This window comes from Pezoporus occidentalis, unplaced genomic scaffold (genome assembly GCF_034315485.1).
Source record: "Pezoporus occidentalis ecotype Australia unplaced genomic scaffold, CSIRO_AGI_Poc_V1 ctg155, whole genome shotgun sequence".
NCBI lineage: Eukaryota > Metazoa > Chordata > Aves > Psittaciformes > Psittacidae > Pezoporus > Pezoporus occidentalis.
Window position 1 is genome coordinate 1,639,819 of NW_026913372.1, and position 27,716 is coordinate 1,667,534.

The 27,716-nt window shown below is 40.0% G+C and overlaps 2 protein-coding genes and 1 long non-coding RNA gene across 4 annotated transcripts; 1 reads left to right on the forward strand and 2 right to left on the reverse strand.

The window, feature by feature from the left end:
• Window positions 1–242: 242 nt before the first annotated feature.
• Window positions 243–14,817, reverse strand: LOC134160055 (nucleolar RNA helicase 2-like). The gene is made up of 15 exons (XM_062611680.1): window positions 14,595–14,817; window positions 13,756–14,022; window positions 13,052–13,127; window positions 12,174–12,352; window positions 10,561–10,678; window positions 9,468–9,653; window positions 8,770–8,915; window positions 7,494–7,643; window positions 5,567–5,728; window positions 4,647–4,766; window positions 3,745–3,818; window positions 3,372–3,531; window positions 2,919–3,053; window positions 1,661–1,705; window positions 243–829 (listed from the first exon to the last, which is right to left on the reverse strand). The coding sequence occupies exons 1-15, from the start codon at window positions 14,697–14,699 to the stop codon at window positions 623–625; spliced, it is 2,130 nt and encodes a 709-aa protein (XP_062467664.1). The 5' UTR covers window positions 14,700–14,817; the 3' UTR covers window positions 243–622.
• On the forward strand, window positions 640–4,798 carry LOC134160056 (uncharacterized). The gene is made up of 2 exons (XR_009963415.1): window positions 640–777; window positions 4,421–4,798. It is a non-coding gene; the product is annotated as an uncharacterized LOC134160056 (long non-coding RNA).
• Window positions 14,818–16,359: 1,542 nt separating the features above from the next.
• STOX1 (storkhead box 1) lies at window positions 16,360–21,673 on the reverse strand. 2 transcript variants are annotated; one of them, XM_062611682.1, is made up of 2 exons: window positions 17,577–19,906; window positions 16,360–16,490 (listed from the first exon to the last, which is right to left on the reverse strand). In XM_062611682.1, exons 1-2 carry the CDS (start codon window positions 19,604–19,606, stop codon window positions 16,451–16,453), a joined length of 2,070 nt encoding a protein of 689 aa, XP_062467666.1. In that variant the 5' UTR covers window positions 19,607–19,906; the 3' UTR covers window positions 16,360–16,450. The 2 variants fall into 2 exon arrangements, with proteins under 2 accessions (XP_062467666.1, XP_062467665.1); XM_062611681.1 differs by lacking the exon at window positions 16,360–16,490 and adding an exon at window positions 21,493–21,673 and having other exon boundaries at window positions 17,573–19,896.
• Window positions 21,674–27,716: the final 6,043 nt, after the last annotated feature.

Here is a 27,716-nt window from a genome sequence, read left to right on the forward strand (position 1 = left end):
CCCTCCATGGAAGTGTTGGAGGCCAGAGCGGACAGGGCTTTGAACAACCTGGTCTAGTGAAAGGTGTCTGTGTCCATGGAAGGGGCTGGAAATAGGTAATCTTTAAGGTCCCTTCCAACCCAAACCAATCTATGACTATATTGTAAAAAAATTATACTGCAACTGTGCTTATTCAAACTATGCTAATCACCTTTACCCAACACACACACACACACACACTTTAAAAACCTTCTAACAGAACATGAACTTGTAAAATAATATTTTATTTTTTTTTTGGAAAATGTACAGGTTTGACCAGCAGTTAATATCTGTTTATTATACAGTGAGGCAGACTACAGTTTTGAATGCAACAGACATATTCTAGAATAAAGATTCAGGTCTTACAGCTGAAATGAAGATACAAGAAAGAAAGGAAACAGTAAGTTTTATTTTCCTTGTGAGCTTTTTAGGGTGGTCTTTTTTTTTTTTAAATTGAACAGCGTCTTGGTTATGACTGGAGTAGTAGTGAGAAAAAAAAATGAATGACAGATTTTTCCAAGTGGTACAAACACACAGGAACAGCCTATTTTAATTTAATATAAAATACTGCAGTCCCATTTGTATCAGTTCTAAATTGTTGAAATTAACGATCAAATGCTCTGTCGAAACTTCGCTTCTGGCCTCTGCTTCTGAATCTATTTCTACCAGAGCCACCCCGCCGCCCACCTCTGGAGCTTGAGAAGCTTCGGCCATTTCCTCCACTTCCTCCTCCTCCTCGCTGTGATTCTACTAACTCAGGTAATTCAGTTGCCACACACAAACGCCATTGTTTTGAATCTTCCCATTTTGCCTATTGAAATAAAGTCAGACATAGCAAGTTAAATCTAGGAATGCAAATACAGGGTATTTTGTTATTATCAAATTTGCTCAATTGAAAAGGTAAAAATGTGAGCTAATATAGGGGATTTCAGTTTCTAACTAAAGTGGTCAATGCTGGTTTCAAAATTTTAAGCTTCAGAGCTACAGCTGTCTGAGTATGCCTGAGATACTAAAGAACAGAACTGAAACCCACCTCAGAGCTTTATAGAGCAACCTCATCAGTAAAATCACCACCTTTCATTTATTAAAAATACCACTGTAACTGAACACAAACCCACACCCTGCCCTGAACTCCCCTCTCATCCAGAACCCAGCGTTGCTTTTGGAGTCAATGAATGCTAGGGCATATGGGTGTAGAGATACACTAAGGGAGAAAGACATGAAGAAAAGTCTAGAAGAAGGAATTTTGGCAAGGGGAATACTAATTCTGCCAAGCAAAAACCTGGAATTCACTTTTATGTGGAGAGAATCCTAGGTGAAAGAAGGGGAGACAAGGAACAGAACAAAAGAGGATTTTATAGTGTAACAAAATTTGCTGCCTACAAAGATTAATCCAGCAGCAGTAACAAAGGGTGTATTTGTTCACACCACCACGCTTCCCAGTGCAAAAGTTTCAAGCAACAGATTTTTGGGGACAAGTGAATTCTTTACGAGAGGAACTCTATATGCTTATTCCATTCTTCAATTCCTTCAAAGCTATCCCTTTTGCTGCTACGAAAGGCAGCATACAGGTTGCTTAATATTTTCCGGCCAGCCAGTTTTATCTACAGTCTGCTGTAAACAGAAATTTCAATGAACGTACCTCTATTTCCTTTTGGTCTGCTGCAGGAATATCAAAGCACACACCCTAAAAAGAAAGGGTAATTTTAATGGATACAAGTCTAGCCTTTAAATAGACTGAAAACAAACCAAATGAAACAAAAAGGAAGTAAAAAAACCACAAACAAAAACCCCACAACCCAGACCCTACAAATCTGTGTACTAGAACAGTTTTACATTTCAAAGTGCTTTTTAATAGAAACTTACTATATTTTAAAGTCTTTGAACACTCAGAAATATTGCATCAGTATTTCTCAGGAAACCTCTACTTCCTTAAACTTTTCCTCAGATATACACCTTTTTCTTTCCTCTGCATAGCTAATACTTCAAATTCGTATTTTCTTCATTTTAACAATAAGGTTATAATCCTTTCCATCCTAAACTGTGGTCTCCTGGCTTCTCTATTGCCCATTTTGTAAATTCTTTCAAACCAGAAGTTTTATCTATAGTAGGAAACTATACACCCAGTAAACTGAATATTTAGGTTCAGACTAAAAATCTGAAGTTAATACTACTTGAATGATAAAATACAATACATAAGTCACACTTTAAAATGCCATTCGTTGTCTGAATAAGCAGTCTGGATAGAAAGAATTACATATCTGAAATAAGAAAAGCCATTCTTAGTGTTCTGTGTATCAAATACAGAACAACGCTTGAGTAAACAGAGTAAATGGATGGAGCCAATCAGCAATAATCCCTGACAACTTTCAAAAGCAGGAAATATAAATTCCTTGTTCTCTGTGACACCACAAATAATCCTGTATGATCACACAGTTTCATGTTTCTGAAAATGCACACAAATTCTGAGACAAGAAGAGTGAAGTTAAGCACTTTTGCTTAAAATAACGGTATCTCAGTGAGCTTTGCTACAATTGTTGCACCATTGTTAAATACGAGACTCAAAAAGTAGCTTTCTGATCTTTCAGGTTAACAGGACTATAAGGGACATGCACTATCAAAACTGACCTAAGAAACCCTGTTCTGTGTTCTGTCACTAAAGCAGTCAGCACAGTTCATACCTTTTACCTGTTGGGCTATCATATATTGCATTCTACTACCTCTTTAGCATGTCAGTGGAGCAGAGCCTTAAACCCCTTAGATACCCAAGCCTAATAAAACAGACTGAGGCCCACCCTTCTACCAGTCATGACCTTATCAACAAAGCATGGTACAGGGGAAATTCTTGAGAAAAGGCTACAACCAGAAGAGCTCAGTAGCAGAGATACAAAAAACCTTACCATTTTTCCCTTGAGGAAACACATTCTGTTCACCTTCCTATCAACATCGTCACCTAACAGTTCTCGCAGTTTTCGCCAAGCATAGCTCATATTGTTTATTTCTTCTGAACAGCTTAGTATCATTGTAACAAATCCCTAAAGAGTAAAAAATGGGATATGCTCCATTAAGTGAGAGGAATATGCTTCAGCACATCTATCAGACACAAGAAGCCTGCCAATTTACAGTACATTAACTAACTTTTCAAGTAGATACTGTTACAAGGGAGTAAGTATATTTATAGCCACTATATTCTTGCTTTTAACTATACTATTAGTTACTAGTGGCATAAGTACAGTTCTCATAAATAAAATCATGACAAGACATAATTATTTAAACAACATAGAGGCATATTTTTTTCTTTGTGGGATGTTTTTTTTCAGATTTCAGACAAATGTTAAGCCATACACCCTTACCGCATCCGAGTTCAGCAGGGAGCGCTGTTCAATGGAAGTAGCACCTGAAATATGAGCTAGAGCTGCAGCTAGAGCATTAACTGGTCCCTTTTCTTCTATTAGAAACCGAGCAGATTCTTTGAAATATTCAATAGCAGTTTGAGGAACAGAATCCAGACACCTAAGAAAGAAAAAAAAAAAAAGACAAAAAAATATATACACACACATACACTAGTATTTACTAGGCTCTGGAACACAAGAAAAAAAACAGCAGTTCAAGATTTTAAGAGTGATCAGTCCAAAGAGTTCAGAGAGACAGTAAAGAGCAACCCAAACAGCCCTTCTGAACTAAGGCAGCAGTAAGACATGACAGGGCTTGAGTCACAGAACACACCTGATGGCATCTTTGCTGGAAGCCTTTATTATATCAGTTGCAGTAGGAACACCAACACGCTTGAATGTAATGCCCTGAAATTTAAAAAGCAAAATACAGATGAAACTTGCACACCATAAATAATTCAGTTCTAAAGAAACAGTACTGGACTCCAATGAAACAAGCATTTAAATCTATCACTTCTGTTCTTCTTTTCAACATTTAACTCCCACCTTTTGCTAGTGAAAATTAGAAGGTTAAGTTTACAGGGAAATGGGTAACACTTAAACATCTTTTGTTTGCACTATGTCATCAGTTTAAATGATGCAGTGACCTTAAACTGAAATAAATAGAGACCATTTGGGCAGATTATGGGTGGGAGGAGGGGTGGGGTAGAAGGGAGGGGGAGAAGTCTACAAATTCCAAATTATTAATTTTAGTCTGGTTTATATGTATTTAAGTACAACTTACACAGCCTTTCCAAACATAAGTCTAAGGTTTTTTTATGCGCCGAGACAAAAACATCTCATCCCAACTGAATACCTAATTGGCAAGAAAAAGTACTATATGGAAAAGCGCACAAAGTACAAAACCTCTAGTAACAGTTCTTAGTAAAGCTACATATATGCAAATCACTGATCAAACAGTAAGCCAGGGTGAACACTGAAATCCTGCTGGCTTTCTCTCATTGCCACAGGTACATTCTTACTGGCATTTTCTGAAAATGTGGGCATAAAACCCTGCAGCACATTCCCTGCTCCACAACTGACCATGTTACCAAAACTCTGCCAGGTAACTGAACCTCAACCAGCTGCTTTATAAGCTGTATTCTGTAACTGAACTACTGAATAAAACATGAAGATTTTACATGCTGTTTACATGCTACATTACATCTGAGTGCTCAGAAGAAAACTATACTTTACCGCTTTCTGTTCCACGTATCTTAACTGATGTTCTTCCTTTCGCTGATAAAAACAGATACAGATCCCAGTCCGTCCTGCTCGACCTGTACGCCCAGAGCGATGGATATAGGACTCCACATCCTTCAAAATGAATAGCCTTATGACTTATCTAATTTATTGTAGTTTAATCAATTAACTGTATTTGCATAACTTAGTAGAAGCTATTACAGATCAGCCTGAACAATACACAGTAACTGCATCAGAGAATGAAATAAAGAAACATTGTTTCACTGAAGTAAAATTAACAAGCTTTTCTATAGCCCTCTAAAAATCACAATTTAAAAGCCAAAACCATGAGCATGAGTCAAACATGGATAAACTAAGTCTTGTTTTGGCATCACCACCGAGAATATGAAGGAAAAAAAACCAACCAACCCTACACCAAACCGTTTTGAGTGTGTATACCCCCATAACAATCCCACTCACCCTCCTGCACATCAACTTGATTATGGTTATTGAGATATTAACAGTGAATTCACTAAAAAACTACCTTGTTTCTTTTAAACCCTAACTTCAGCCAATGTTCTCACCATTGGGGTCTCCTCCTCATCTATGTCCCTACTTAATGAATTGTTCTTGCAAGGCAAAGTCTTATTTACTTCCCACTGCTTCCAGACTTGCAATCACCACACATGACGCTGAAGGGAGAGGCTTTGGACAGCCTCAGAAAAGATACTTCAAGGAGACCATTTTTAAACATACTAGGCACTGATGCACTCTGAAAAAAATGCCCTAAGAAACTTCTGTATACCAGGACATTTCTTACCCTTAAATGCAACAATAAACTCTGTGTGGTGAATACCATATGTGGCGAGTGCATATACTACTTGAAAAGAAGACTACAAATTATTACAAAAGCACGCAGTATAACCATATCCTACCTTCGGTGGTGAGCTTTGTACAACCAGGTCAACTTCAGGGATATCTAAGCCACGGGCAGCTACATTGGTTGCAACCAGAACTTTAAATGTACCATTTCTAAAACCTTTCAGTGTGATCTCTCTTTGCTTCTGAGGAATGTCACCATGCAATGACTGGCAATCCTGAAAAAACAGTATTATTATAGGACTGTACTAAAATCCAAGACAGTGCTCCATTTTACAGTCAGTTTTGGGTACAATACCTGATAGTTGATAGATACTGTATGGCAAGATACAGAAGAACTGAATTAACAGAGTTTATATTTTAGTTGTCTGACAATATTTACTCAGTGCTTCTTATTCATATACTTCAAAGACCTTTAACAAAGGTAGGAAAAAAGAATCGCAACATCTGTCTTATGTCCACCTCTAATTACTGTGACATATGAAAACAACTATGCCCTAACTTGCCATCCACACAATCTCTGCAAAGCTTAGCTGTTTCAAAATAGCCATCAACAATTTTCTCAGGCCGCCTTAGTATTATTTAGATATCTTTTCCAAAAGTGTCGATTCTTAATCCCCCTTAACATATTAATTTCCCCTACTACCAATTAAAGGATTAAAATACAAGTGATCATGAAAAAAAAACCAAAAACATGACCTCTCCAAAAACCCCAAACTCACAACTACTACAGCTTCCAAGACAATTTCATTTTAACCCAAACATTCTGAAAGTCCTATATCACAGCAGTAACAAGTATGTAGACCAAACATCCAAAAATTGGTTTCTCCTCCACTTGACATTTCACAGTTTGCCTGCAGATGACCACCATGTTTTCCACATGTAAACAGAGAATTATTTGAAAAAATACTAACTCAATGCTAGGGTCAGCACAGAATTCAAAAAGTCTCTTTCAGTTTTGGATTAATGCCAGCTGCTAAATGGAATAGCCACATTTCTATTACTGAGTATTAATATGCTAAAAGAGAAACATCAAAATAATTTCCTTTTCTTACGTGCCAAGAACCAAGTTCTGCATTGCCTATGCAAGACTTGACAACTTAACACTATCAGTAACAGAATAAGACTCCACACTCAGGTTTAGCTGCTACTGAGGTCATCCAGGAGTATGGGAGAAACATTCATGAACACAGTTGTAAGCAGATGAAAAAGCTCCTCTTATCCCTGGGAACATAATGCTATACTGTTTTCTAGACATAACTCATCTCCTCAACAAAAGTACATCTGGAAAAAAATAGTTGCTGTGGTACCACCATCAAAACCAAGCATGCAGTGCTTGAGTGTCGCTATACATCATAAGCATTGCACCACCTCACCAGCAAGTTATTTTCCACCAGTGCCATACCACGAATCTCAGGAATACACTAGAGGTTGTTCACAAGAGATGGCAGGTTGAATTCTTGCTGTGTATGCATCTTTAAACTCTTTGTAACAGCTAATAAACATCTTAATACAACCTCTGTTATATTACAGCTCTAAATCCTAATCTGCCCCCTCCCCCCGGACAACACTAGTTAATGTCAGTGTCACGGCTCAGTAACCACTAATCCAGCACCATCACCTGTTATCCTAGTAGTTCTCTAAGTCTAACACCACTTTTTAATCCAAAACAGTCCTCTCTACATAAAATTCACAAATGCTTCACTTAATGTCAGTGAGAACTCTCCCTTTAAGAAAAAAATCCCAGTATCTGTTAGCGCAGCCTAGTCCTGAAGACTATAATGCTGTAAAACTTTCAACCAGGTTGTTTGGGGTTTTTAAAAGGTTCTTTTTGGCAGTTTGAAACTACCTGACTACCTGCAAAAGCCTGCCTTACCCACCCTAGAAACCTCTCTTTAAAGCTTACTCAGCATAGGTCTGGTATCAACGTAGGGTCGATGCATCTCCGACAGGTTTTGTTACTTAATACAGATGATAAAATACCTGTTTGATCGAAGCATTCAGAGCCAGTTCATTTGCCTCTTTTTTGGTCTCACAAAAGACGATGGTCCTCCCATAGCTGCCACTGTAGACCTGAATGACATCTCCAATAACAGCGGCTCTCTGAGACCAGTGACACTCTATTGCCAAATGCTACAGAAAAAAATTCCAGTGTTCAGTTTACATAAAAACACGAGATTTTTTTTTTTAAATACATTTGAAACTGTAAAATTCAGAGATAAAGAGTTACACAGTTTCCCAATGGACAAAAAATGCTAACTCATGTTACTGGAACATGCAAAGTCCGTAAGATTCTTATATCCACCAGAATTAGTCTAACATTAAGAAAAATAATTACAGTAAGAGATAAAAAAATAAAGATGACAGTCTGTAAATCACTTTTTTAAAGCAAGGAAAACAGGAAATATTATTCCATTTCCGTGGAGCACAGTCAAGGTGCAAGATTTTGTCACAGTTCTATCAACTAAAACTTTAGGTCAGATGAAGCAAAACAAATAAATGCAGTGTGTTAAAAGCTTTTTTGCAAGCACAAGATGAACATTCTTTCAATCCCACTAACACAATTACATGTCCTGTTTATCTGTCAAAGTAACCACTAAGCAAGACTTAAGCAAAAACAATTATCAAGTAAAGATCATAGAATCACAGAATGGTTAGGGTTGGAAAGAACCTTTAGATCATCTAGTTCCAAACCCCCTGCCATGGGCAGGAACACCTCACACTAAACCATATCACCCAAGGCCTTGTCCAACCTGGTCTTGAACACTGCCAGAGATGGAGCATTCACAACCTCCCTGGGCAACCTATTCCAGTGCCTCACCACCCTAACAGGAAAGACTGTATTCCTTGTTAGAGTATTTACTGCACAACAAAGGCCTAGTGAAGTGAGATACCACAGAAGTCTGAAAAAATCTCCTATATACAGAATAGCAGGAGTTGACTGTGAAGTCCCTGGCAATTTAAAAGAGCCAGGCTAATGTTAATGTGTGCCTTTGGATTCCAACTTGGGTAAATTCAGATACCACTTTTCTCTGAAAACCAACAATATGGTAACTGAATCCTCTCTCAGAGATGTCTATATGATTATCAGATGCTGTGAGAAGAGAGAGCCTAAACCAAGAAACAGCTGCTTAAAAGTAATTCCCAAACCAGCTTTCAACATCATTCCAACGATGTACCTTAGGATGGGATTACCATTTGTAGCACAAAGAAAAAGGGAGAAGGCCTGAAAACATTTCACATTAGATAGATTACTCACTTCTACTGTTGTAGCAGCCTTCTGAGTTCTTTTCCCAATAAGGTCAATCTGTTCATATCTAGACTTCATGTATTTCTTAGCCACATCATACACCCAATGTGGGCAAGTTGCAGAGAACAGCAGTGTCTGGGGATTGTCCTCAGAATCTTAAAACACAGAACAATGTTTCACAAACTTGCTATGTTTCACATTACAGAAGTATACAATTTTTTTCATGGGTTATTAAAAATATGAGGTTAAATACCAGTGTATCTAAAATAAAGAAGGCAATTCTTTTTAAACATATACATTACCAACATCCGGAGAAAAAAAAAAAACAACTCCAGAAAGTCTGAATATTTCCAAGATAACGAAAGAAGTTACTGTGACCAAAAACCCAGTCTATTTTCAAGCAGTGAAAAGGGTAAAAAGCTTCTAATTCCTTTTAAATGGAAGAAGTCCAAATACAACTTTATAGATAAGTGTCAATGAAAGTTAAAATCCACTACCTAGGGATCTGTATATAACCTTTGCAAAGGTCTTATGAATGATTACCACTTTCACAACATTTCATCATGTACTGTGTTCACAGTACATTTCCTATGATATACAGTATTCAGTCATTTCTTAACAAAGACACCTTCAGAAAAACATAACTGAATTTAGCGGACTTAATTATTACTAACATTTCCTACTATTTGTTTAACTATTGAGATTACCCTTCTTGTATGCAACACGTAAAATGTCTTCCACTTGCTCAGCAAATCCCATGTCCAGCATCTGGTCAACTTCATCAAGTACAACATGTTTCACTTTGGTAAGGTCCAGCTTGCCATTCTGAAGATGGTCCTTGATTCGCCCAGGTGTCCCAACCAAAATGTCAATGCCACTTCTCATGAGATCAACTGATAAACAGGAAAGAGCAGAAGAGGAGTTAGCAGTGAAAACAGGGAGCTCTCTCTACATTAGAAACACATGGCATCTAAGTAATAACGAAACAGCTTTTTGAACCACTTGTAAGTACTCTCCTTAAAAATGCAAGCAAGAACAAATGATGAACAGCAGGAGAAACTTTGGGAGAGAGAAGAAACAAGAACAAACTGATAAGGTAAAAATTGTACTGCTTTCTGAAAGAAAGATTACCCATGTCCCTTTCCTCTCCTTGTGATTTAAATAAAATGGCAAACAATGAGCTTCTTTTAACATGCTTTGGAAATAATTAGCTCTTCCCAAATTGTCTACCTTAACTGGAAACTTTAAAAACACAAAAACAAAACTCAACCACCCTGCTCTATGTATCTCACTACCCACATTACCAAAATCACCTCCTTGCCTGAAGTTCTGCATGGAAAAACAACCTTAATGTCTCAAGACACATTACAATGAAAGATCTTGATTCTCATTCCTGCTCTCACCTGCCTTATTTACAACCATAGCCATCAAGACAGTAAATTATGCTGTTACAATAAAGAATTTCTTCTCCACTTTGTAAATCCTCCAGATATCCTGTATTACAGCTCTAAGACTAAGTATTTTCTAAAGAAAAAAAGTGCTTAATAAGTGCCTAAACCCTAATATTGTGTATAAACACAACATAATCTTTTCCAGTTTAAAGTACATGAGTAGACAAGGAACACAAGAATGTAATTGAGAGCTATTATTATTTCTCACCGTAAGAAGAGCTGAGCTACTGCATTTCCCCATGAATACCAGCTCTTGAGTTAAAAAGTGCATGTCTGAAAGGACTCAACTGCAGTTCTCAAATATTTCAGTAAATCAACATTTCAATTATTACAGATAAGTGTCACTTACTTTGTCCATTGTATGGAGTTCCTCCATAAAAACAAGCTACTGTTAGCTTTTTTGTGATGTCCTTGAAATCTTTGGCAACCTGGTTTGCCAACTCTCTTGTTGGGCAAAGAACCAGTACCTAGACAGAATGCAAACAGATGTTCTCTTACCATGGCTTTTGCAAGAAACCAAGAGACTGCTAATCATTAGTTTAGGTCTGACCATTTACATAATTGAACAAAAAAAAAACCACCTGGTTTAAACAGTTATCTAAGTAAAGATTAGAGAAACACACTGCCTAAGTCTCTTGTAACATCATTAATCTCCTTCACATACTCATTTAGGATAGGCAGACTTCTTTTTAAATTAGATAGGAACTTAAATCGTATTCAACTTTAGTTCTTAGATCGGCTACAGGTTTGCTTCTACATAATCATATGCTGTTCGAGTGTAAGACTAAAGGATCTGGGTAATAAGTTTTTTTTTTTTTTTTACACATGTTCAGTAATGCTTCACAGTCCTGCAAGAAGGTGTAAGAGACATAACCTGTCTCAGCTTCACTATGATTTAGGGAAACATAAGCTCAGTCTGCCAAGCTGGTTTTCAGCATGGTTCTGGAGCCTGTGCTGATATTCCTATAGAAATAACCAAGGAACCATCCTCTCTTCCAATATATAGGCTTCACCACAGATGTTTTAACTAATTTAACATATGATTGCAGTACTAAAACCCAGCTTCAGTGGCTTGACAAATAGAATCTTAAAATCCTTATCCTGTTACTTCTTTCACACTGAAACCTGTGACAAAAAAAGGAAACAGAAGCTTTCTGTGGTCTAGTGAGGCCTGAAAACTGTTTTAGTTAAAGACTTGCGACTCCCTCACAGAAAGCTCTCCCTTCTCTGCAAGACTGTGCTAAAATCTAGAGTCAGCATTCTGTCAGCCAACATGATGGGCAGATGCAAACAGAACAACTAGGACTAGTTTTGGAATGAGTTTCAGTTAGGTTATGTGTGACAAGATGAAATAAACCTACAAAACACTTCCTCTACTGAAGATACGATAAGCTTTAGCCTATCTGGTTTTGGAAGGCATCGTAAGAATCTGGTGGAAAAAAAACACACACTTGGTATTCCCTAACAGAATGCAGACAGCTCATAATAACCTGTATTCTCTGGAGCAGAAGCTTCCATATCTGGTGCTGGTTCTAGTGAAAACTAAGTCCTCTCACTATCTACATGTTTAAACAAAGTAGACAGCTTTTATCAACCAGAAAAAGCCACTAATCCATTACTAATCTGGGAGAAAAACAAGTATCCAGTAACCACTGGACCAGAACAGGTAAGGTGATTGAACAAAATTAAATAGGGACATGTTGAAAACTTGTAGGTTCAGTCTCCTTGTAAGCAGAAAAAGGAATTGACAAGTGGATAGAGCTATTGTATTCTTTACTCTTGACCAGATGATAAGAGGCAACACATGATGCAGGCAAAGCCCAACAAATGCAGCTTTCAAATAATCTTTAATGTAGATTGCCCTATATCTTCACAAACTTTAAGAACTTTTCCAGTGGGTCAAAAATCTGAATCAATTGGACATAAGACAAAGCAAAATTAGCATTCTACCTAAGCAATTACCTTTGGTGAACGGCCCCTTCTTCTTTCCTGTGAGTCTCCCTGAAGCTTTTCAATTAAAGGAATAGCAAAAGAGAATGTTTTCCCTGTTCCAGTTCGTGCTTGAGCAATTACGTCTTTGCCAGAATATACTGGGTTGAAGGTCTTCACTTGCACAGGAAACAGGTAGGTCACTCCTCGAGCTGTGACAATTTCAACAGACTTCCTTAATACGATAATTTTACAAGTGTTCTGTCATGCTTTTCAGAGAAAATTATCCCAACCAGAACTTCCATCAACTCTAAAGTAAATGAGGACTATATCATCACCTCCACTGACTTCCTGAATCACAGAGGTCATCTGTAAAGAGTGCTCCATTTTATTCTCCCACTTCATACCACTAGGCATAGTGCTTGCTGGGACAGATGAAGTTACTAACCTTTAATGAAAGCCTTTACATACTGTGGCTTTATTTATGTAATACTCCCCACCTATCTACAAAAATCTCTTCCTTTCAAATAAAAACATGTGAAAAGCACTTCTGTTCATCTCTTAATTCATACTAAGTTATGCAGAAACTACTGTCAAAGATTCTAAAAATAACTTTTTCCTTTACTCACACTGAAGTAACTTTTAATTAAAAAATTTTTGCACAGAATAATTTTTTGTTGATCTTACGTCATTCAAAATTCTACTGTAAAGGCAGAATCGGGCAATACCGCATACAGAAAAGTCTGTTCAAAACATATTTAGAGTAGGCAATCAATATGCCTTCTGTAGAGCTTCTGTGCTTACATACACAAAAGCAGAGCACATCTCAAAGCTCATTGATTAAGTTGCACATAAAAACACATGACAAAGATAATTTACTTTCTGTGGTGACATTATGCCAAGAAATTTACCTTGAAGAAGCTGCACAGTCCCTTTGGAAATAGAAAAATTGGAGAAAGCACCCTCTTTCTGTTCTTCAGTCACCTCCTGTAGATAAAAAAATAAATCAGATAACATTCCCTGTGAATATCATATGACCATTAGAAAACCCAAGGTAATGGCACAGACACCGGCATCATACCAAGGGTCAAATTTTCAGTGACAGTGTCACGGCTGCAGCTGAAAAGCTTTCTGTTTTACTTACTATCATATTTCAAAGTTAGACAAAAGTGACCTGCAATTTAAGACTGTTTCGTACCTAACGGCATATCCCTATAAATGCAAAACACCCAAATTAAAACTCTGAAAAATCTTAATTAAATTTTAAGATTCTATTTTTAATTAATTACCAATGGCCTAACAGAATATGCAAGTATCAGGCTTGATATCCAGCCTATTTCCTACTTTCCAATTAATATATGACAGTGATTTACAGACACAGCAACTGACCCCCAAAAGAATAACATTACAAGGTAAAGCAAACACACCCACTATTACCTGGTAATGGATGTCTTCTATATAAGTTTTAACAGCACAGGGATTAAAATGCTGAGCATGAGAAAACAGTGCTAACCCTGGAGGCTACAGATGCTTTGAGAAACATCAATTGTAACTGCAGACAACACCAAAAGGCTGCAGAACATTCAGGTATAAAAAACTAAATCAGTAGTTTTACCTGCTCTGGCTCACTGTCACCATCACCACTTGATGTTTCACTTGAATTACTGTGCCGTTTTTTGTGGCTGGATTTATTGTTTAAGGTAGGCAATTTTGCATTCTCTGGGCTTTCTTCTCTCGTATGACCATTTTGTTTAACTCCACTCCTTGATTTCTTGAGTTTAGGGGGATCAATGTCATCCTCCGACTGCTCGCTTTCATCTGTCTGAGTCTTTCTTCTCCGAGATTTGTCATGGCGCTTGGATTTCTTCTCTTTTTTCTCCTTCTGGGAAGGCACAGAGCAACACGGCGATAAATGAAAACACATGCGCATGATCCAAGAGACACGAAACAGAGAAGACGTTGCAACAGAGTTAAAACTAAAATTCGATGCTCGAGTTATGGATGGGGCGGGGCTCGCATAAAGCAACAGATTCCCCTCCTGCCGCGGCGCAGGTGCCACCAGGAGGCATTTTACTGACCACGAGACACCCTGGCCTTTTCCCCGCTCAAGAGTGCACCCGAAAGCGTCCCCCGGGCCGCTGCGCGACGAGGACAGCCACACGCCTGTTCCAGCACACCCACCACCCCCGGCGGGGCGGTGCCGACACGAGACGAAGGCCACGGCCCAGCACCACAGGCCTTGCAGCCTTCCCAGGAAGCCCCGCCGCGCACATGGCCGCCCAGCCGGCCGACCCGGCACGCACGGCGGCCGCACCGCGCAGACCCGCCCCGGCCCACGCCACTAGGGAAACGCTACCGAGGCAAGACCCGAGGGACGCGAGTCCCAGCACGCAGGCGAGGCGGTGTGGCCAGGCCGTACCCGGCAACGGAAGGCCTCGGAACCCTCCCCGGTACCTTGCGCCGCCGGCGGCTGCTCTCTATGGCTGACTCGCTGTCCATGGGGCACTCGGGATCCGACTCGGTCCCGCTGCTGTTGCTAAACCGGGCAGCTTCAGGCATCTCCGCTCGCCGGCAACCGCGCCGCGCTACGCCACGCTGCCGCCGCCGACCGCCTTGTGACAGAAAAAGAACCCACCCCCTGCCCCAGCAACCCAAGGCAGGGCCACGCCGATCAACCGCTGCCCGGCAGCCAATAGCCTGCCGCCCCCGACGCCAGACTACAACACCCAGCATGCCTCGGGGCTCCCCCCTCCCGACTTCAAGATCCATCGTGCTCTGCGTCCGTGAGGCGGCGGAACTTGTGGCGGGTCCGCGTGAGGTAAGCGCCATGACTTTCAGGATCCGGCCCCATGGGCATCACCTGGCGGCTTTCCACCGGGACTCGCGGTATGCTGAGCTCCCGATATGCGTGTAAGCTCCTGGGAGGAGTTTTATTAAGGGAGCGGAAAAGCTGCGGGCAGGTTCTGTTAGCGTGAGCGGCTGAAGGAGGAGAGCTGCTGGAGAACGGGGAAGACAACGGTACAGGTGTGACTGAGATCGGACGAGAGAGAGCTCTGCAGGGCTCGGTTCTGCTCGGCGCCGCCCCAGTCAGCACCGACGCAGTTTCTTCCATTTAACAGCCAGAGGCACCTTCTTTAAACGAAGTCTCCAATAGCTTTGAAAACTGCTAACTAGAACTTCAGTCTTCCGTCTCCGTAACTACTGGTTTTCAGTACTGAAAGAGCCTAACATAGTCGATAACTGTATGACCAAATACCTCCCCAAGATTTGAGAGGACTGCCAGTCTTTGGTGATTAGCAGCGTGAAACCACCACAGTCTGCTCTTAGCTACAGGAATAAATCGGGGTTAAGAAGTCAAAATTAGTCTTCTAAACTAAAAGCTGTACAAGTGATACTGACAGGTGCCAAGATGTTATTTTCTTGGGAAAAGCAAAGTGGTAGTCAAGAGCAGCTCAGGAGCACGCAGGACCACAGCAGGTTTTCTTTCAAAGCAATGCCACTGACCTTACTGCTGTCTCCTGCACCAGCGTTTTCATTCATAAAGACCAAATCCTTCTTGCCTGATATAAACACCAAGTAGATTCAGGAGGACAGTTAAGATTTCTTCAGGGCACAGTGAGAGAACTTCAGGATTGTAATGAGCTGCTCAGGGAGGTTGTGAGTGCTCCATCCCTGGCGGTGTTCAAGGCCAGGTTGGACAGAGCCTTGGCTGACATGGTTTAGTGGGAGGTGTCCCTGCCCACGGCAGGGGGATTGGAACTGGATGATTTTAAGGTCCTTTCCAACCCTGACTATTCTATGATTCAAGGAACTTTTGTAGTAATAAGGTGCGTGCCAATCTAGTCGTTTGCCCTGTTTTTTGAACAGGGAAGAGGGTGTGTGGTGTTATTTCTGTGGCACAAGTAAGAAACACTTTTTAAGAATTACACTGTAAAACAGTCCTATACAGCTGATACATTGCCTATTAGAGCAGCACATACACTTTCCAGGTTAATAGTGTGATCTGAATGAAGTATATCGGTTCTCATTTTTATTATCACAGGAATGCAAAAAACTGATTAAAGATGAGAACAACAGAAATATACATTAACTCTCTAAATACTAAGGTTAAAAGTTTTAGCTAACAGCTTTGATTTAGAGACAGCTTCACAGGTGTGACTAATGGCATTTACAGTATAGTTAGTGTTATAAATGGAAAGTTCATACATCTTATAAAAAAAAATATTTATGACTAGAGTTATCTGAAGCAAGGATTTTTGTTGCAATTATCCTTCTGCTTTGTCCTCCTCTTTGCATTAGTATTTATGCTTTTAGAATTTGGCAGGAAGCTTCATCTTCTTTTCAGTCCATCTAAAATAACAGAATTATTAGACATCAGACTTCACATGCTAAAAATAAACTGAGTTGGCTTAACTTCTGCTACCTCAGATGGCATCAATATGAACAATCAAAATGACCCTTTGAAATACATTTTGCTAAATGAATTTATCCATCAGATTTCAAGTGTTACATTCAATTAGTACACTAGAAGTATGCTTGAAAGAGTTCACAGTCCGAAGCTGCTTAAGGGAAAAAAAAGCCAAAACCCAGCCAGCAGAATTCCTTTAAAAACTCTAGTATGTGATTTGTTCCCTCATATACTAGCTGCTCAAGGGGACAGCAGATATGAGAACACAAATGGTTTAATTACATTTAAAGTCTTTTAAGATCCTAAGAATATGTGATATTAATAAAAAAAAAAAAGGATATGATTTTTCCCTCACAGCATTTAGAGTTAACAGTTTTGTAGGTCTTCTCCACATGCAACAATTGTTTCATACATAATTGTTTCATAATTGTTTTCCATTAGGTGATTTTCCAAGTATAGTTACAGGCAAAATGTACCCTGTGAAAGGAAGCAGAAGCTTCTAGCCCAAGTGATGGGCACATTCTCCTGTCTGTTGTGAGCAAGTTGGATGTTATTTTGTCCTTTAAATTTCGATTGAACACTAAAGTGCTATAAAGCACTTTTAATTCTTAATCTGTATAACAATATCCATAATTTCATATGGCAAGATCAATGTGAGCTGAACCTGTCTGCTAGCAGGAGTTTATCAATCACATGTTTAATAGTGAGTTTATCAATCATCATGTTTCTTAATATTTCTGCACTTGGCCATCTCCATCTGCAAGGCAGAGCTCATACTATTTTCTTGCCTCCTAAAAACAAATCCAAGATATAAACAACAGCATTTGTATTGCTGATTTAGGAATGTACGTGTAAAAAGACATGGTAAAACTATACAGTTCCAATATTCTGGGACACAACACTGGAGTTTTTAAAGACAGTAATATTGGGGGGGGGGGGGGAATTATGATTTACAGCAATGTTTCTGCCAAAATCTGAATGTTAATTTGAAGATAAAACATCTAATATGGTTACATGTGTTTTCTTACCTTGGGGAGTCAATTCCACTGTCTCCTGTAACGCTGTGGTTTTCTGTCCTTTCTGACTGTTTCTGTCCAGGTATCACAGTACATGCATTCTTAAAACACAGATCTTTTCTTCCCAAAAGGTTTCTCATTTCTTTGATCTGTGAGCCCAAAGCACAACATGCCACCTCTTCGCCCATCTCATAGATGAAGTTCTGCAAAGTGTCAGCATCTGAGTCAGCCTCATCAGTGTGTCTGAAATCTGCGACAGCTGAAGCTTTTGGACATTCAGCAAGGCTAGTTTCTTCTTCCTTTCTGTGACCTATCGGAAGAACCTGACTGCATAAACAACTTTCTTCCATAAAATCTGGTTTTGGATACTCTTTTGAGCCATTGATTGATTTTGCAAAAGTAGCGCTTTCCTCGTATCCGTGGTCTCCAGAGTGACGTTTAGTTACAGTTGTGTCGTACTGGATGGGATAAGTATTAATCTCACAGTTTTTTAGGGACATAGCTGTCCCCACCTTTTGTGCAGCTTTGATACAGTCTCTTATATCTGAAAAAGCATGGCCAGGAGGCAGGTGATGTGGTTCCTTGCCTTCAGAATTGTCATCCAGATGTAGTGTGTTGCATTTGTCACCATCATGTGCTTTTTCATACAGAAGATGGCAGTTACCAGTAAATCCATCACTTTCCAGCTTCGTTGATCCAGGGTGGCTGGCACAATCATATTTAAACATAAGTTCATTCTTTTTACTAGTCTTTTGTCTGTATTTCACACCAGGTTTTTTTACCAGGTTAATGTTGGCTGTATAATTTGAAAGGCGGACATTTTGAAATTCATTTTCTGTTTGATCTAATAACTCACATACAGTGTCAGCTTTGCATCTGCAATGCTTATCTTTCAGATGTAACGAAAATTTTGCATCTTCTTTGCACTCACCATTTCCTTCAGTGTAGGAGTGAAGGGATGTTTTATTATCCCCAGGATTTTTTTTTACTGATCTTCTGTAGATATTTTTTTCCAAAATATTACTCTCCAGGAAGTATTTGTTTGTATTATCTTTTTGCAAAGTACTGCCTTGTGGATGACTAAAGTTTTTACTAAAACTGTCTTTCTTTAGTTGGAGGGAAGACTTATTAGCATGTGGTGTGCTTTGCTTAGCTTTGTCAGCCTGTGTCTTTGTAGCCAGCTGTTCGGTTTCATGGTCAAAGGTTTTTGAGGAGTCCAAAGACCGTGGCCTTTGTAGAGCCCTTTCTTGTTTTTGAGTCCTGGACTTCAGCTGACTATTCAGAGTACCTTTGTGCCCTTTTGCATTAAGGTTGCATCTCCATGACAGACCCTGAAAAGGGTTCTTAATTTGTTTTTTATATATGACATGGGATGCCACTGCTACATCATATGGCTGCTGGTTTCCAATAGGCAGCAAAAAGTTGTCTTCCAGTTTCTGATTTTGAGATATTAGCTCATGTATGTGAGATGTCCTGTTTCTTCTGCTAATTTGCTTCTCTTTCTTTGATTTTGTTTTCCTGGTCTGTTTTGCTGTTTTATTTTGTGTCTTTTGAATACAATCTTTTGAAAGATGGTTTAGCCTGACTATTGACACTTCAGCCGAGGTACCCTTACTGATACAATTTTTCTGCTCCTCAGACTTCTGCATTAATATTGTGTGTTTAATCAAATTATCAACTGTAAGAACAGGGTTAATACGCTTGATGATTTCATGTTCAACATCACGTGGAATATTATCTAAGTCATCTTCATCCCTGACTGGCCACTCCTTGGGAGGAAACTGGGCTGAAAAAGTGGAATACTCCTCCTTATGTTTTTCTTTTCTAGAAGCACTTCTCCAGAAAAGGCTAAGGCCAAACTTTTTGCTTTTTGTTTTCTGTTTCACAGATGTCAGTGATTTGATGGTGTTCCAGAAACAGTTTTCAGCAGATGCAGAGATCCCTTGAGTTTGAATTGAAGGCCTCAGTTCACTGCAGCTTTTCTTATATCCTCCTTTACAGTCATAGTTCACTAGCTGAACGTGTCTTTTATCACAGAGCATATTCTGGTCAGGGAAACAATGGCAGGATCTATAACAGGATACTGTAGGAATGTTTTCTTTCACTAGGTCTGCACAGAGCCCAATGTTTACGAGGTAAGTGATAGAAGATGATGAACAGCAACAACTGTCCTCCAATGTGACTCTTCTATTGTCTTCCTTGGCATCATTTCTTATAAAGTATGTGTTGGGAGTCACAATGAAGTATCCTTCTCCTGTATGATAGATTTTCCTTTCTTTAATTAGAGTACCAAGGATATTATATAAGATATTGTGGGAGGGGACTGCAATGCCTGCAATAAAGACACAGATATTTCAAATCATAAATAAGTTTTCAAATAAAATGGGAGCTGGCCAAAAAATAACTTATTTACAACAGATCTGAAAGGAACTAAACATGAAATACCCAATGTATTTAGTGTACAGGATTCCAGAAGAAGCTAGATACTGAGCTGGCAATTGAAGTTTGAGTAGGGCATGCTCAATTTCAACATGAAAGTGTCCAGAATCACCAAACAGAAGGCAGGATTTATTTTATTTTTTTTTTTTTTTAATACATCACTACTCTACTGAGGTTCTAGAGCCAGCAATTGTTGTTGCACCTTGCCGAACAGGGCTAGACCCACTCTGCCGCAGTGTTTACACGTGGAGGCAGCAAAGGCTGCCCTGTGTCTGAGAGCCAGCACAGGCTGCAGCTTCTCGGACAGTCAGATGAGGGCAGCACAGAAACATCAGCCAGCCAGGGGCTCTAGTAGGTGCAGTGCTGCCGGTGTCCTCCCAAGGACTGGTCTGTAAAGCCCTTTTTAACTGCCGCGGCCATTCCTCACGGATAAGGCAAAGTCACCTGAGGAGGAAGGTAGAGGCCAGCTGTGTTTCTGGTTGTTACTGCAGCACTGCTGTGGTGGAGCTTAGGAAGTTCTCCTTTGAATGAGCAACACTGCTCTCTTTGCATCTGTGAAAACATAGCAAGAAATACACTCTCTCCCTACAAACTTTTGAGTGTGCTGCTTCTGGCTGATCTAAAAATGCTAGTTTGTGGTTTCTCAGTGTACATACGGACTACATCATGTGCCTGGCAGGGTTCTGAGGCACTTAATGGGGTTGCATTAGCATTTTTCCCACTACTGAAAATGTGTACCAGATCAATCTGTATGTAATGTCTACAGAGCTATAAGATTAAGAAGATTCAAAAGAGGAAGCTCAGTATCAAACAAAGCAACCTCCTGCAGAGGGCCATAATGAGCCTTTATGAAGTCTCATATACACATGTACACACACACTTCAACATTGCAGATCTAAGGGAAACTGAACATTTTTCAGATTTAAACCATAGCATTTAAGGGAAGGTGCTTCTACCCCATTGGAAGATAATTCCATTTAGTGTAAGTAATTTGATTTTGTGAAGGGACTGAAATTTGAAACGAAAACCTGAATTTGAGGCTGGTTGGTTTTCTTTGATAGCAAATACCAGATGTAGACTCCTACGCAGTCCCTTTGCTGCTAAAGTCAGCTATGTTCCCGTCTCTTAAAGGGGGATTCAAAGTCTTTGTGATCTGACACAAGTGTATTTTGTGCTGCTCCATATCTGGCACATAATACTTCATCTTTGCTTTTCCATCCTCTAGAAAGTGCATACTCTCAACATACTACTGCATTCAGTTCCCTCTTATTTTCAGAGACGATTCATTAAAATCTGTAAAAAGGATTACATTCAAGACAATGTTAGTGATGCTCATGCATGTGTTGTGCCGGTTGCCTGTTAATTTATATTCTTTCGTATTGTCAGCTTTGCTTGTAAACATTCAGTGATCACTTGCCCAATACCAGTCAATATATTCCATCTTGATGATACAGTCACTTTTAAAAGGAAGGAGAAACGAGCATATCACCTGGATAATTTTTCACTAGCTGGTCTGTTAAAGTTTCCTGCGTGACCATCACAAGATCCACATTCATGTCTGATATGGTACGGCATATTCTTTCTGCCAGAGAAATGGAGTGTGACTGCGACAGAGGATTCATGAGAGCAGGCGTCACATCACCTGAAGAAGGAGGGGAAAAAAATATATATTGTTTTGGGTGGCATAGTGTTTAATTTTTTTCTGTTAACCGTGACAGATTTTCACTGAAGATTTCTTGTATTTCTTCAGAAGAAACACCTTATGCTCAGCTAATTTTTGGGGGGAAATTACTCAGGAATATTTAAAAGAGAAGGGAAATGGTACTGGCATTTTTCAAGTGCCTTTGTAAAAAGGAAACAGAAGGATACCTTAAGCATGTTAGTTTGGTAAATTCTAGCTTAAAGCATCATTTAGCTTAATAAACTGGGAGCTGAGAGAGATGTGTCTGATGAGTGCTGACTTTTTAGAAGATGGGTTACATATAAAACCATAACAGAATCTGTATTTTCCAATTAGCTAGTGAAAAAGGTCAGTGTCCAGTAATATAAGTACAAACCCTTGTCAACAAATCAGAATGCAGAGGATGGGGGGGGGGGGGGAGAACAGCAACAGGCTTTGTCCCTTTCTTGAATAGAAATGGTAAAAATCCCAAATTTTTGACTGCACTCTAGAACTAGAAATTATCTACTAAACTGGACAGAGGGCAAAAACTTGTTAAAATTGCATGCAGTTTTTAGGCTATATCACCTCTTCTGGTGAGAGACAGACAGTAATATTGCCCCTGTTCTGCATGGTGAAAGCAGAAGCTCGGAGGAGCTGAGAGGGTGGCCCAGCTCCCCCTGCAGTAACTGCAGCCCCAGCCCAGAGGGCTGAAAAGGGTCTGTCTTAGTCCTTCGTCTCAGCTCTCTCATCCATAAATCACAAAGGTAAACACTGCCCTTCTCCCCTTTGCAAGATGGAAAGGCCAATAAGAACAAGCCTAGCAAGAACCTCTGAAATGGTTCTAGCAAATGATGTATCACAGTATCACAGTATGCTGGAGATTGGAAGGGACCTCAAAAGATCATCTAGTCCAATCCCCCTGCCAGAGCAGGAACAGCTAGATAACGTTACACAGGAATGTGTCCAGGCGGGCTTTGAATGTCTCCAGGGAAGGAGACTGCCTGTTCCAGTGGTCACCCTCACTGAGAAGAAGCTGGAACCTCTTGTGTTAAGTTTGCACCCATTACCCCTTGTCCTATCATAGAGCCTGGCTCCATCCTCGTGACACTCCCCCTTTATATATTTATAGACACTTATAAGGTCACCCCTCAGTCTCCTCTTCTCTAAACTATAAAGACCCAAGGGAGGCTACTCCCTTAATCATCTTGGTTGCCCTGCGCTGGACTCTCTCCAGCAGCTCTGTCCCTTGAACTGAGGGGCCCAGAAGACACAATATTCCAGATGCGGTCTGGACCTCTCTCGACCTACTAACCAAGGATGCCATTGGCCTTCTTAGCCACAAGGGCACAGTGTTGGCTCTCTGTCCAGGTCTCGCTGGATTCAGCCACTCCTCCCAGCTTAGTGTCATCAGCAAACTTAAGTACACTCAATTCCCTCATCTAAATCATTGATGAATATATTAAATAATACCGGTCCCAGTACTGCAGGCAAGTTACAGGCCTCCAACTAGACTCAGCCCCAGCTTCTCTCCTTCAGCCAGTTCGCAGTCCACCTCACTACCTGGTCATCCAGTCCACACTTCCTCAAAGCTGTGAGGATGCTGTGGGAGACTGTGTCAAAGGCTTTGCTGAAGTCAAAGACCACATCCACCGCTCTGCCATCATCCATCCACCTGAAAAGGTAAGAGAACAGATTTCCCCCAGCCAACTGCTTGATATGCTTTAAGATGGATGTTCCATCACTTTCCCAGGGATGGAGGTGAGACCGGTCAAAGGAGTGACATTTGCTTTCCTCCAGTCCTCAGGCACCTCTCCTGTTTCCCAGGACTTGGTAAAGATGATGGCGAGTGGTCTGAAATGACTTCCGCCAGTTCCCTCAGCAGGTGCATCCCATCTGGACCCATGGATTTATGGACGTCCAGATTGCTCAACTGATCTCTAACCCATTCCTCATCGACTAAGGCAAGTCGCTCCGTCGACCTGACTTCATCTAAGGTCTCAGGGGTATAGGGCTCTTCAGGACTGCCTGCAGCAGAGTAGACAGAGACAAAGAAGGCATTCAGTAACTCTGCCATCTCTGCATCTTCTGTCACCAGGGCACCCATCCCGTTCATCAGTGGGCCTACATTGCCTCTGGTGTTAAGTTTTGTCTGCCATATATTTGAAAAAGCTCTTTTTGCTGTCCTTGACCCTTCTTGCCAGGTTTAATTCTAAGGAAGCCTTAAGCTGCCTTCCTACATCCCCTAGCAGCAGCCTTATATTCCTCCCAAGTGGCCAGCCCCTCCTTCCATGACCTGTAAACTCTCCTCTTCCACTTGAGCATACCCAGCAAAGCCTCCGATCTTGAGCACGGAAAAAGCAGTCCTTGAATGTCACCCAACTATCTTGGGCCCCTTTTCCTTCAAGCAGCCTTGCCCATGGAATTTCCCCTAGCAGGAAAACCTGAAATAAGTATTTTCCCTGAAAGCTGATGACAAAGAACAAAGCAGGGACTCACCTGAAGCCTGTGCCATACAGTGGAACAATGACCTCATACAACTTCTTGGACTGAAAAAAAAATATAAAAGCTTTCTTCTATTTTTTTAATGGAACGATGGTCTGTTCCTGCTGCCTGGCAGTGAGCTGTGTTTCCGTGCTCTGTGTTGCACAGAAAGCCCTCAGCTGCCAGATGAGGCAGGAGGCAGCAGGGACTCCTGGTTACTTCACAAGGCAAAAACTAGTGTTAAATGCTAACAGTAATTTTCCTGCAAGTACAGAGTGACATTTTAGATTAAGTGATTTTCATGTTTAACTAAACTGCTATTGGGTAGTCTGGTGGATGATTCTGAAACCTGGTATTTATCCTTGAGACATAAAACACCAGCACAAACATTTATCTGAGTAAATTAATTAAGCAACAGCACTTTGAGGAGCTTAAATTGCTCCTGACCTTTGTTTTACAATCGCTGCTACGCTCAACAAAAAGCAGTCGGAAAAAGTGGTGGCATAGAGTTCCCCCAGTGCTGTTGCTAGGATACTCCTAGCAGGTGCAGAAACCATTGCAAGCTTTCTTTTTGTATGTGAAAAGTTTATCAGCATTCAGCAGTAACTCTCGTTAATAGTTTGCTGTCTAAAGTCTTTCCTGTAGGCACACCATGCTGCTGTCAGTTTTACTATTTGTTCCTGCAGAGCACCAAACCGCTAAGGAAACATCACCAATTATAATCAAAATGTATGTATTATTGTTGCTATTATTATCATCATCATCATCATCTTGCTATCACTGCATCTGTCTTGCAACCTCAAATCCCATGTCTCCATGCAGGAAGGTCCTTTCAGAATAATATTTAAAACAAAGCATTAAGCAAAAGCTAGCATGATACTGAAAAATAACCCACCCCACTAAAATGGTGTTCAAAGCAAGTGTCTTTAAAATGATGGTTGCAGATCAACAATGGCAGCATACACACATGCTAACAACATGAATATTAGATGCTCCTTCCTGACTTTGACATAAAATCTAAAATAGAGAAAGCAAGAATTAGATCATTGGCAACGTTGACAAGCCATGTGGGAAAAGGCCCAGGCAGGATTCTGAAAGTGTCTCCTAATTTCTCATAAAAATTTTGTTGATTTATTTTCCATAGCTGAATAAACTGTTACAGTCATGCTTCAGATGTTCCCCCAGGCTTGATGGCAATGCATAAAAGTAACACCCTTTAGATTTGCACAGGGAACAGTCTTAAAGATTTGTGCAAGCTATGCCTCAAGACACCTGATGCAAAATCACCAAAATGTCATGTTTGTTAAAATTCTTCAGTATCCGTCCCTTTACAGCTCAAAAATGACTGCAAAAACATAATCATCTGATAAGAATCATCTTCCTAGTTTCTTCGTAGCTTTTATGAAGGCATTGCTTATGCCTATGGGTAAGATACCTGTCAAAGAGGTCAGCCTAATCCTCGTTTAAATACAGCGCAGTTCCCATTTTGTGCTCCAAAGCTCTTGCGGAATCATGTTTACCAATGCCAATCTAGGCAGCTTGCCAGTACTCATGTTATTATCCTTCAGTTTGGTTTACCCATTACCTGGACACCTGAAATCCAAGAATACCCTTTTAGAGCATGGATCAGTCACAGCGTGGGGAAGTAATCTGTAATATGAGCATTGGATAACAAAATTCAGCACACAGAAAAGCCTCTGGGTATTCTTGACTAGCACTAAGTGATTTTTTGTTCTCTCTTTGTAATGTGAGCTTTACCATTTTTTCACTGAGTTATTTAACAATTGCAGAAGTTTTGCATCTTCTGGCTCTAAGAAAGTTTATGTACAAGTTTTATCTGGGTAAAAACCAGGCTACTCCTGGGGAAGTGAACAGAGAGGCATTTTGTTACATTACTGCTCAATTTACTTCTTAAAATACTCAGAAAAAAAATTATGTAACAAGAAAGGAGTAAGAATAAATACACCCTAAGAAAAATCAAGAATAAACTCCCTTATATAATTCCACTTAGGTCTGCTGAGACAGAGAAGACACAGCATGTGGAAATGGAAGATTGATTTTCTGTTTTGTAGCTGGAAAGATCTATCTTGGAATTGCTTTGTGTGCTTTATTAAGTTGCACATAGAAAAGATCACAAAAAAACGATCCTGTGCCTCTTTGCCTGAGAGTTCTGGAATGTCTGATGAACTTCCCTTTTTGCAGAAAGGCACCAGGAAAGCCATAAGCAAGTAGAGTTCTGCTAGAATTGCAACGCTTAGGCTTTTCTATAGACTGGAGCACATCGTGGTCATATTTTTTTGCAACAATTACATTTTGTAATTAAAGACAATTTTCAGGAATAAAAATAAAAGTCATCTTAATAAGAATATTTTAGAAAGTTGGAAACTGTAGCAAACCCTTTTCAAACATTAATGAAGATTTTACAAGATGCTTCCTTATTAAATAATAAAAAATCTATATACATCATGAAGACAGAGTTAAGATAATTTTCAATTTTAAGTTTATAACAGGGAAGCTCTATTTTGGCATAAATACCGTGTACTAGATCCTGTCTTCAGAAATATCCATTTACTGAAACAAAGAGTAAAGAGTGCAGTAAAATTGTCAAATCTTGTAACATGCTTAATCTGCTACTGAAACAAGCAAAAGCTGTCAGGACCAGTAGGCATGTTCCTGTGCTTTGATTATTTTGTACAACTCTCAAAGAAAACCAAAAACAATTAAGTATCCCTTAGGGTCACTGATACTTCTTTAGTTGACATTAAAGGAGAAGCTACAAACACACCACAATGTCAGGTATCGATACCTGCCGATTCCTGCAACAACAGACACTTCCAGATCAGGTGTTAGGCAAACAATGTCCTCCATGTGGATTCGATTGCTGTTTTTTGCCAACAGAATAATGCCATACAATTTGTAAAAAAACAAAACAGGAAAACACACACAAAACCAAAACAAAATACTTCTGCTTTCCCAACAACACCCAAAAGTCTGGTCCCAACTGCAAGTGTTCCAAACTTCTAAAAATATGACCTGTAAAATGTTTCTGAGGTTCCCAGCCAAGAGCATTAAAACCTTACTCTAATCTCAGGGCTAAGAGCAACCCACAGCCATCCCTTCTCACATCAGCAATTAAAAAAAAACCAAACACAAAAACCAACCCCCCCCCCCCCCCAAAACACACACACAAAAAAAAAAACAAGGAAAAAAAAACAACAAAAAACAAATGAACAAAAAAATTTAACCAAGCCACAAGCAGGTATGGTGAAAACAAAACAGGATTCAAGAAGACAAGAGCTCTTGCCTGCAATCTTGGTTCAAGCCCCTAGATAAGAACAAGTTACACAGCGGACACCAACATGTTCTGTGAGGTACAGTTTTCCTTAAGGCAAGCACAATGGGAAAGTTTTTGCCATTGAAATGTGTCTCTAATCTTCAGAGACATCAACCCCTTCAACACTTCCTGAGGCCACTGACATGTCCGCTTTAATACTCCAAGAACATCTTGGGAACAGGTTCCAAGCTCCAAAGGTACTGATCGAACACGTGACCAAGCATGCTCATGTGTT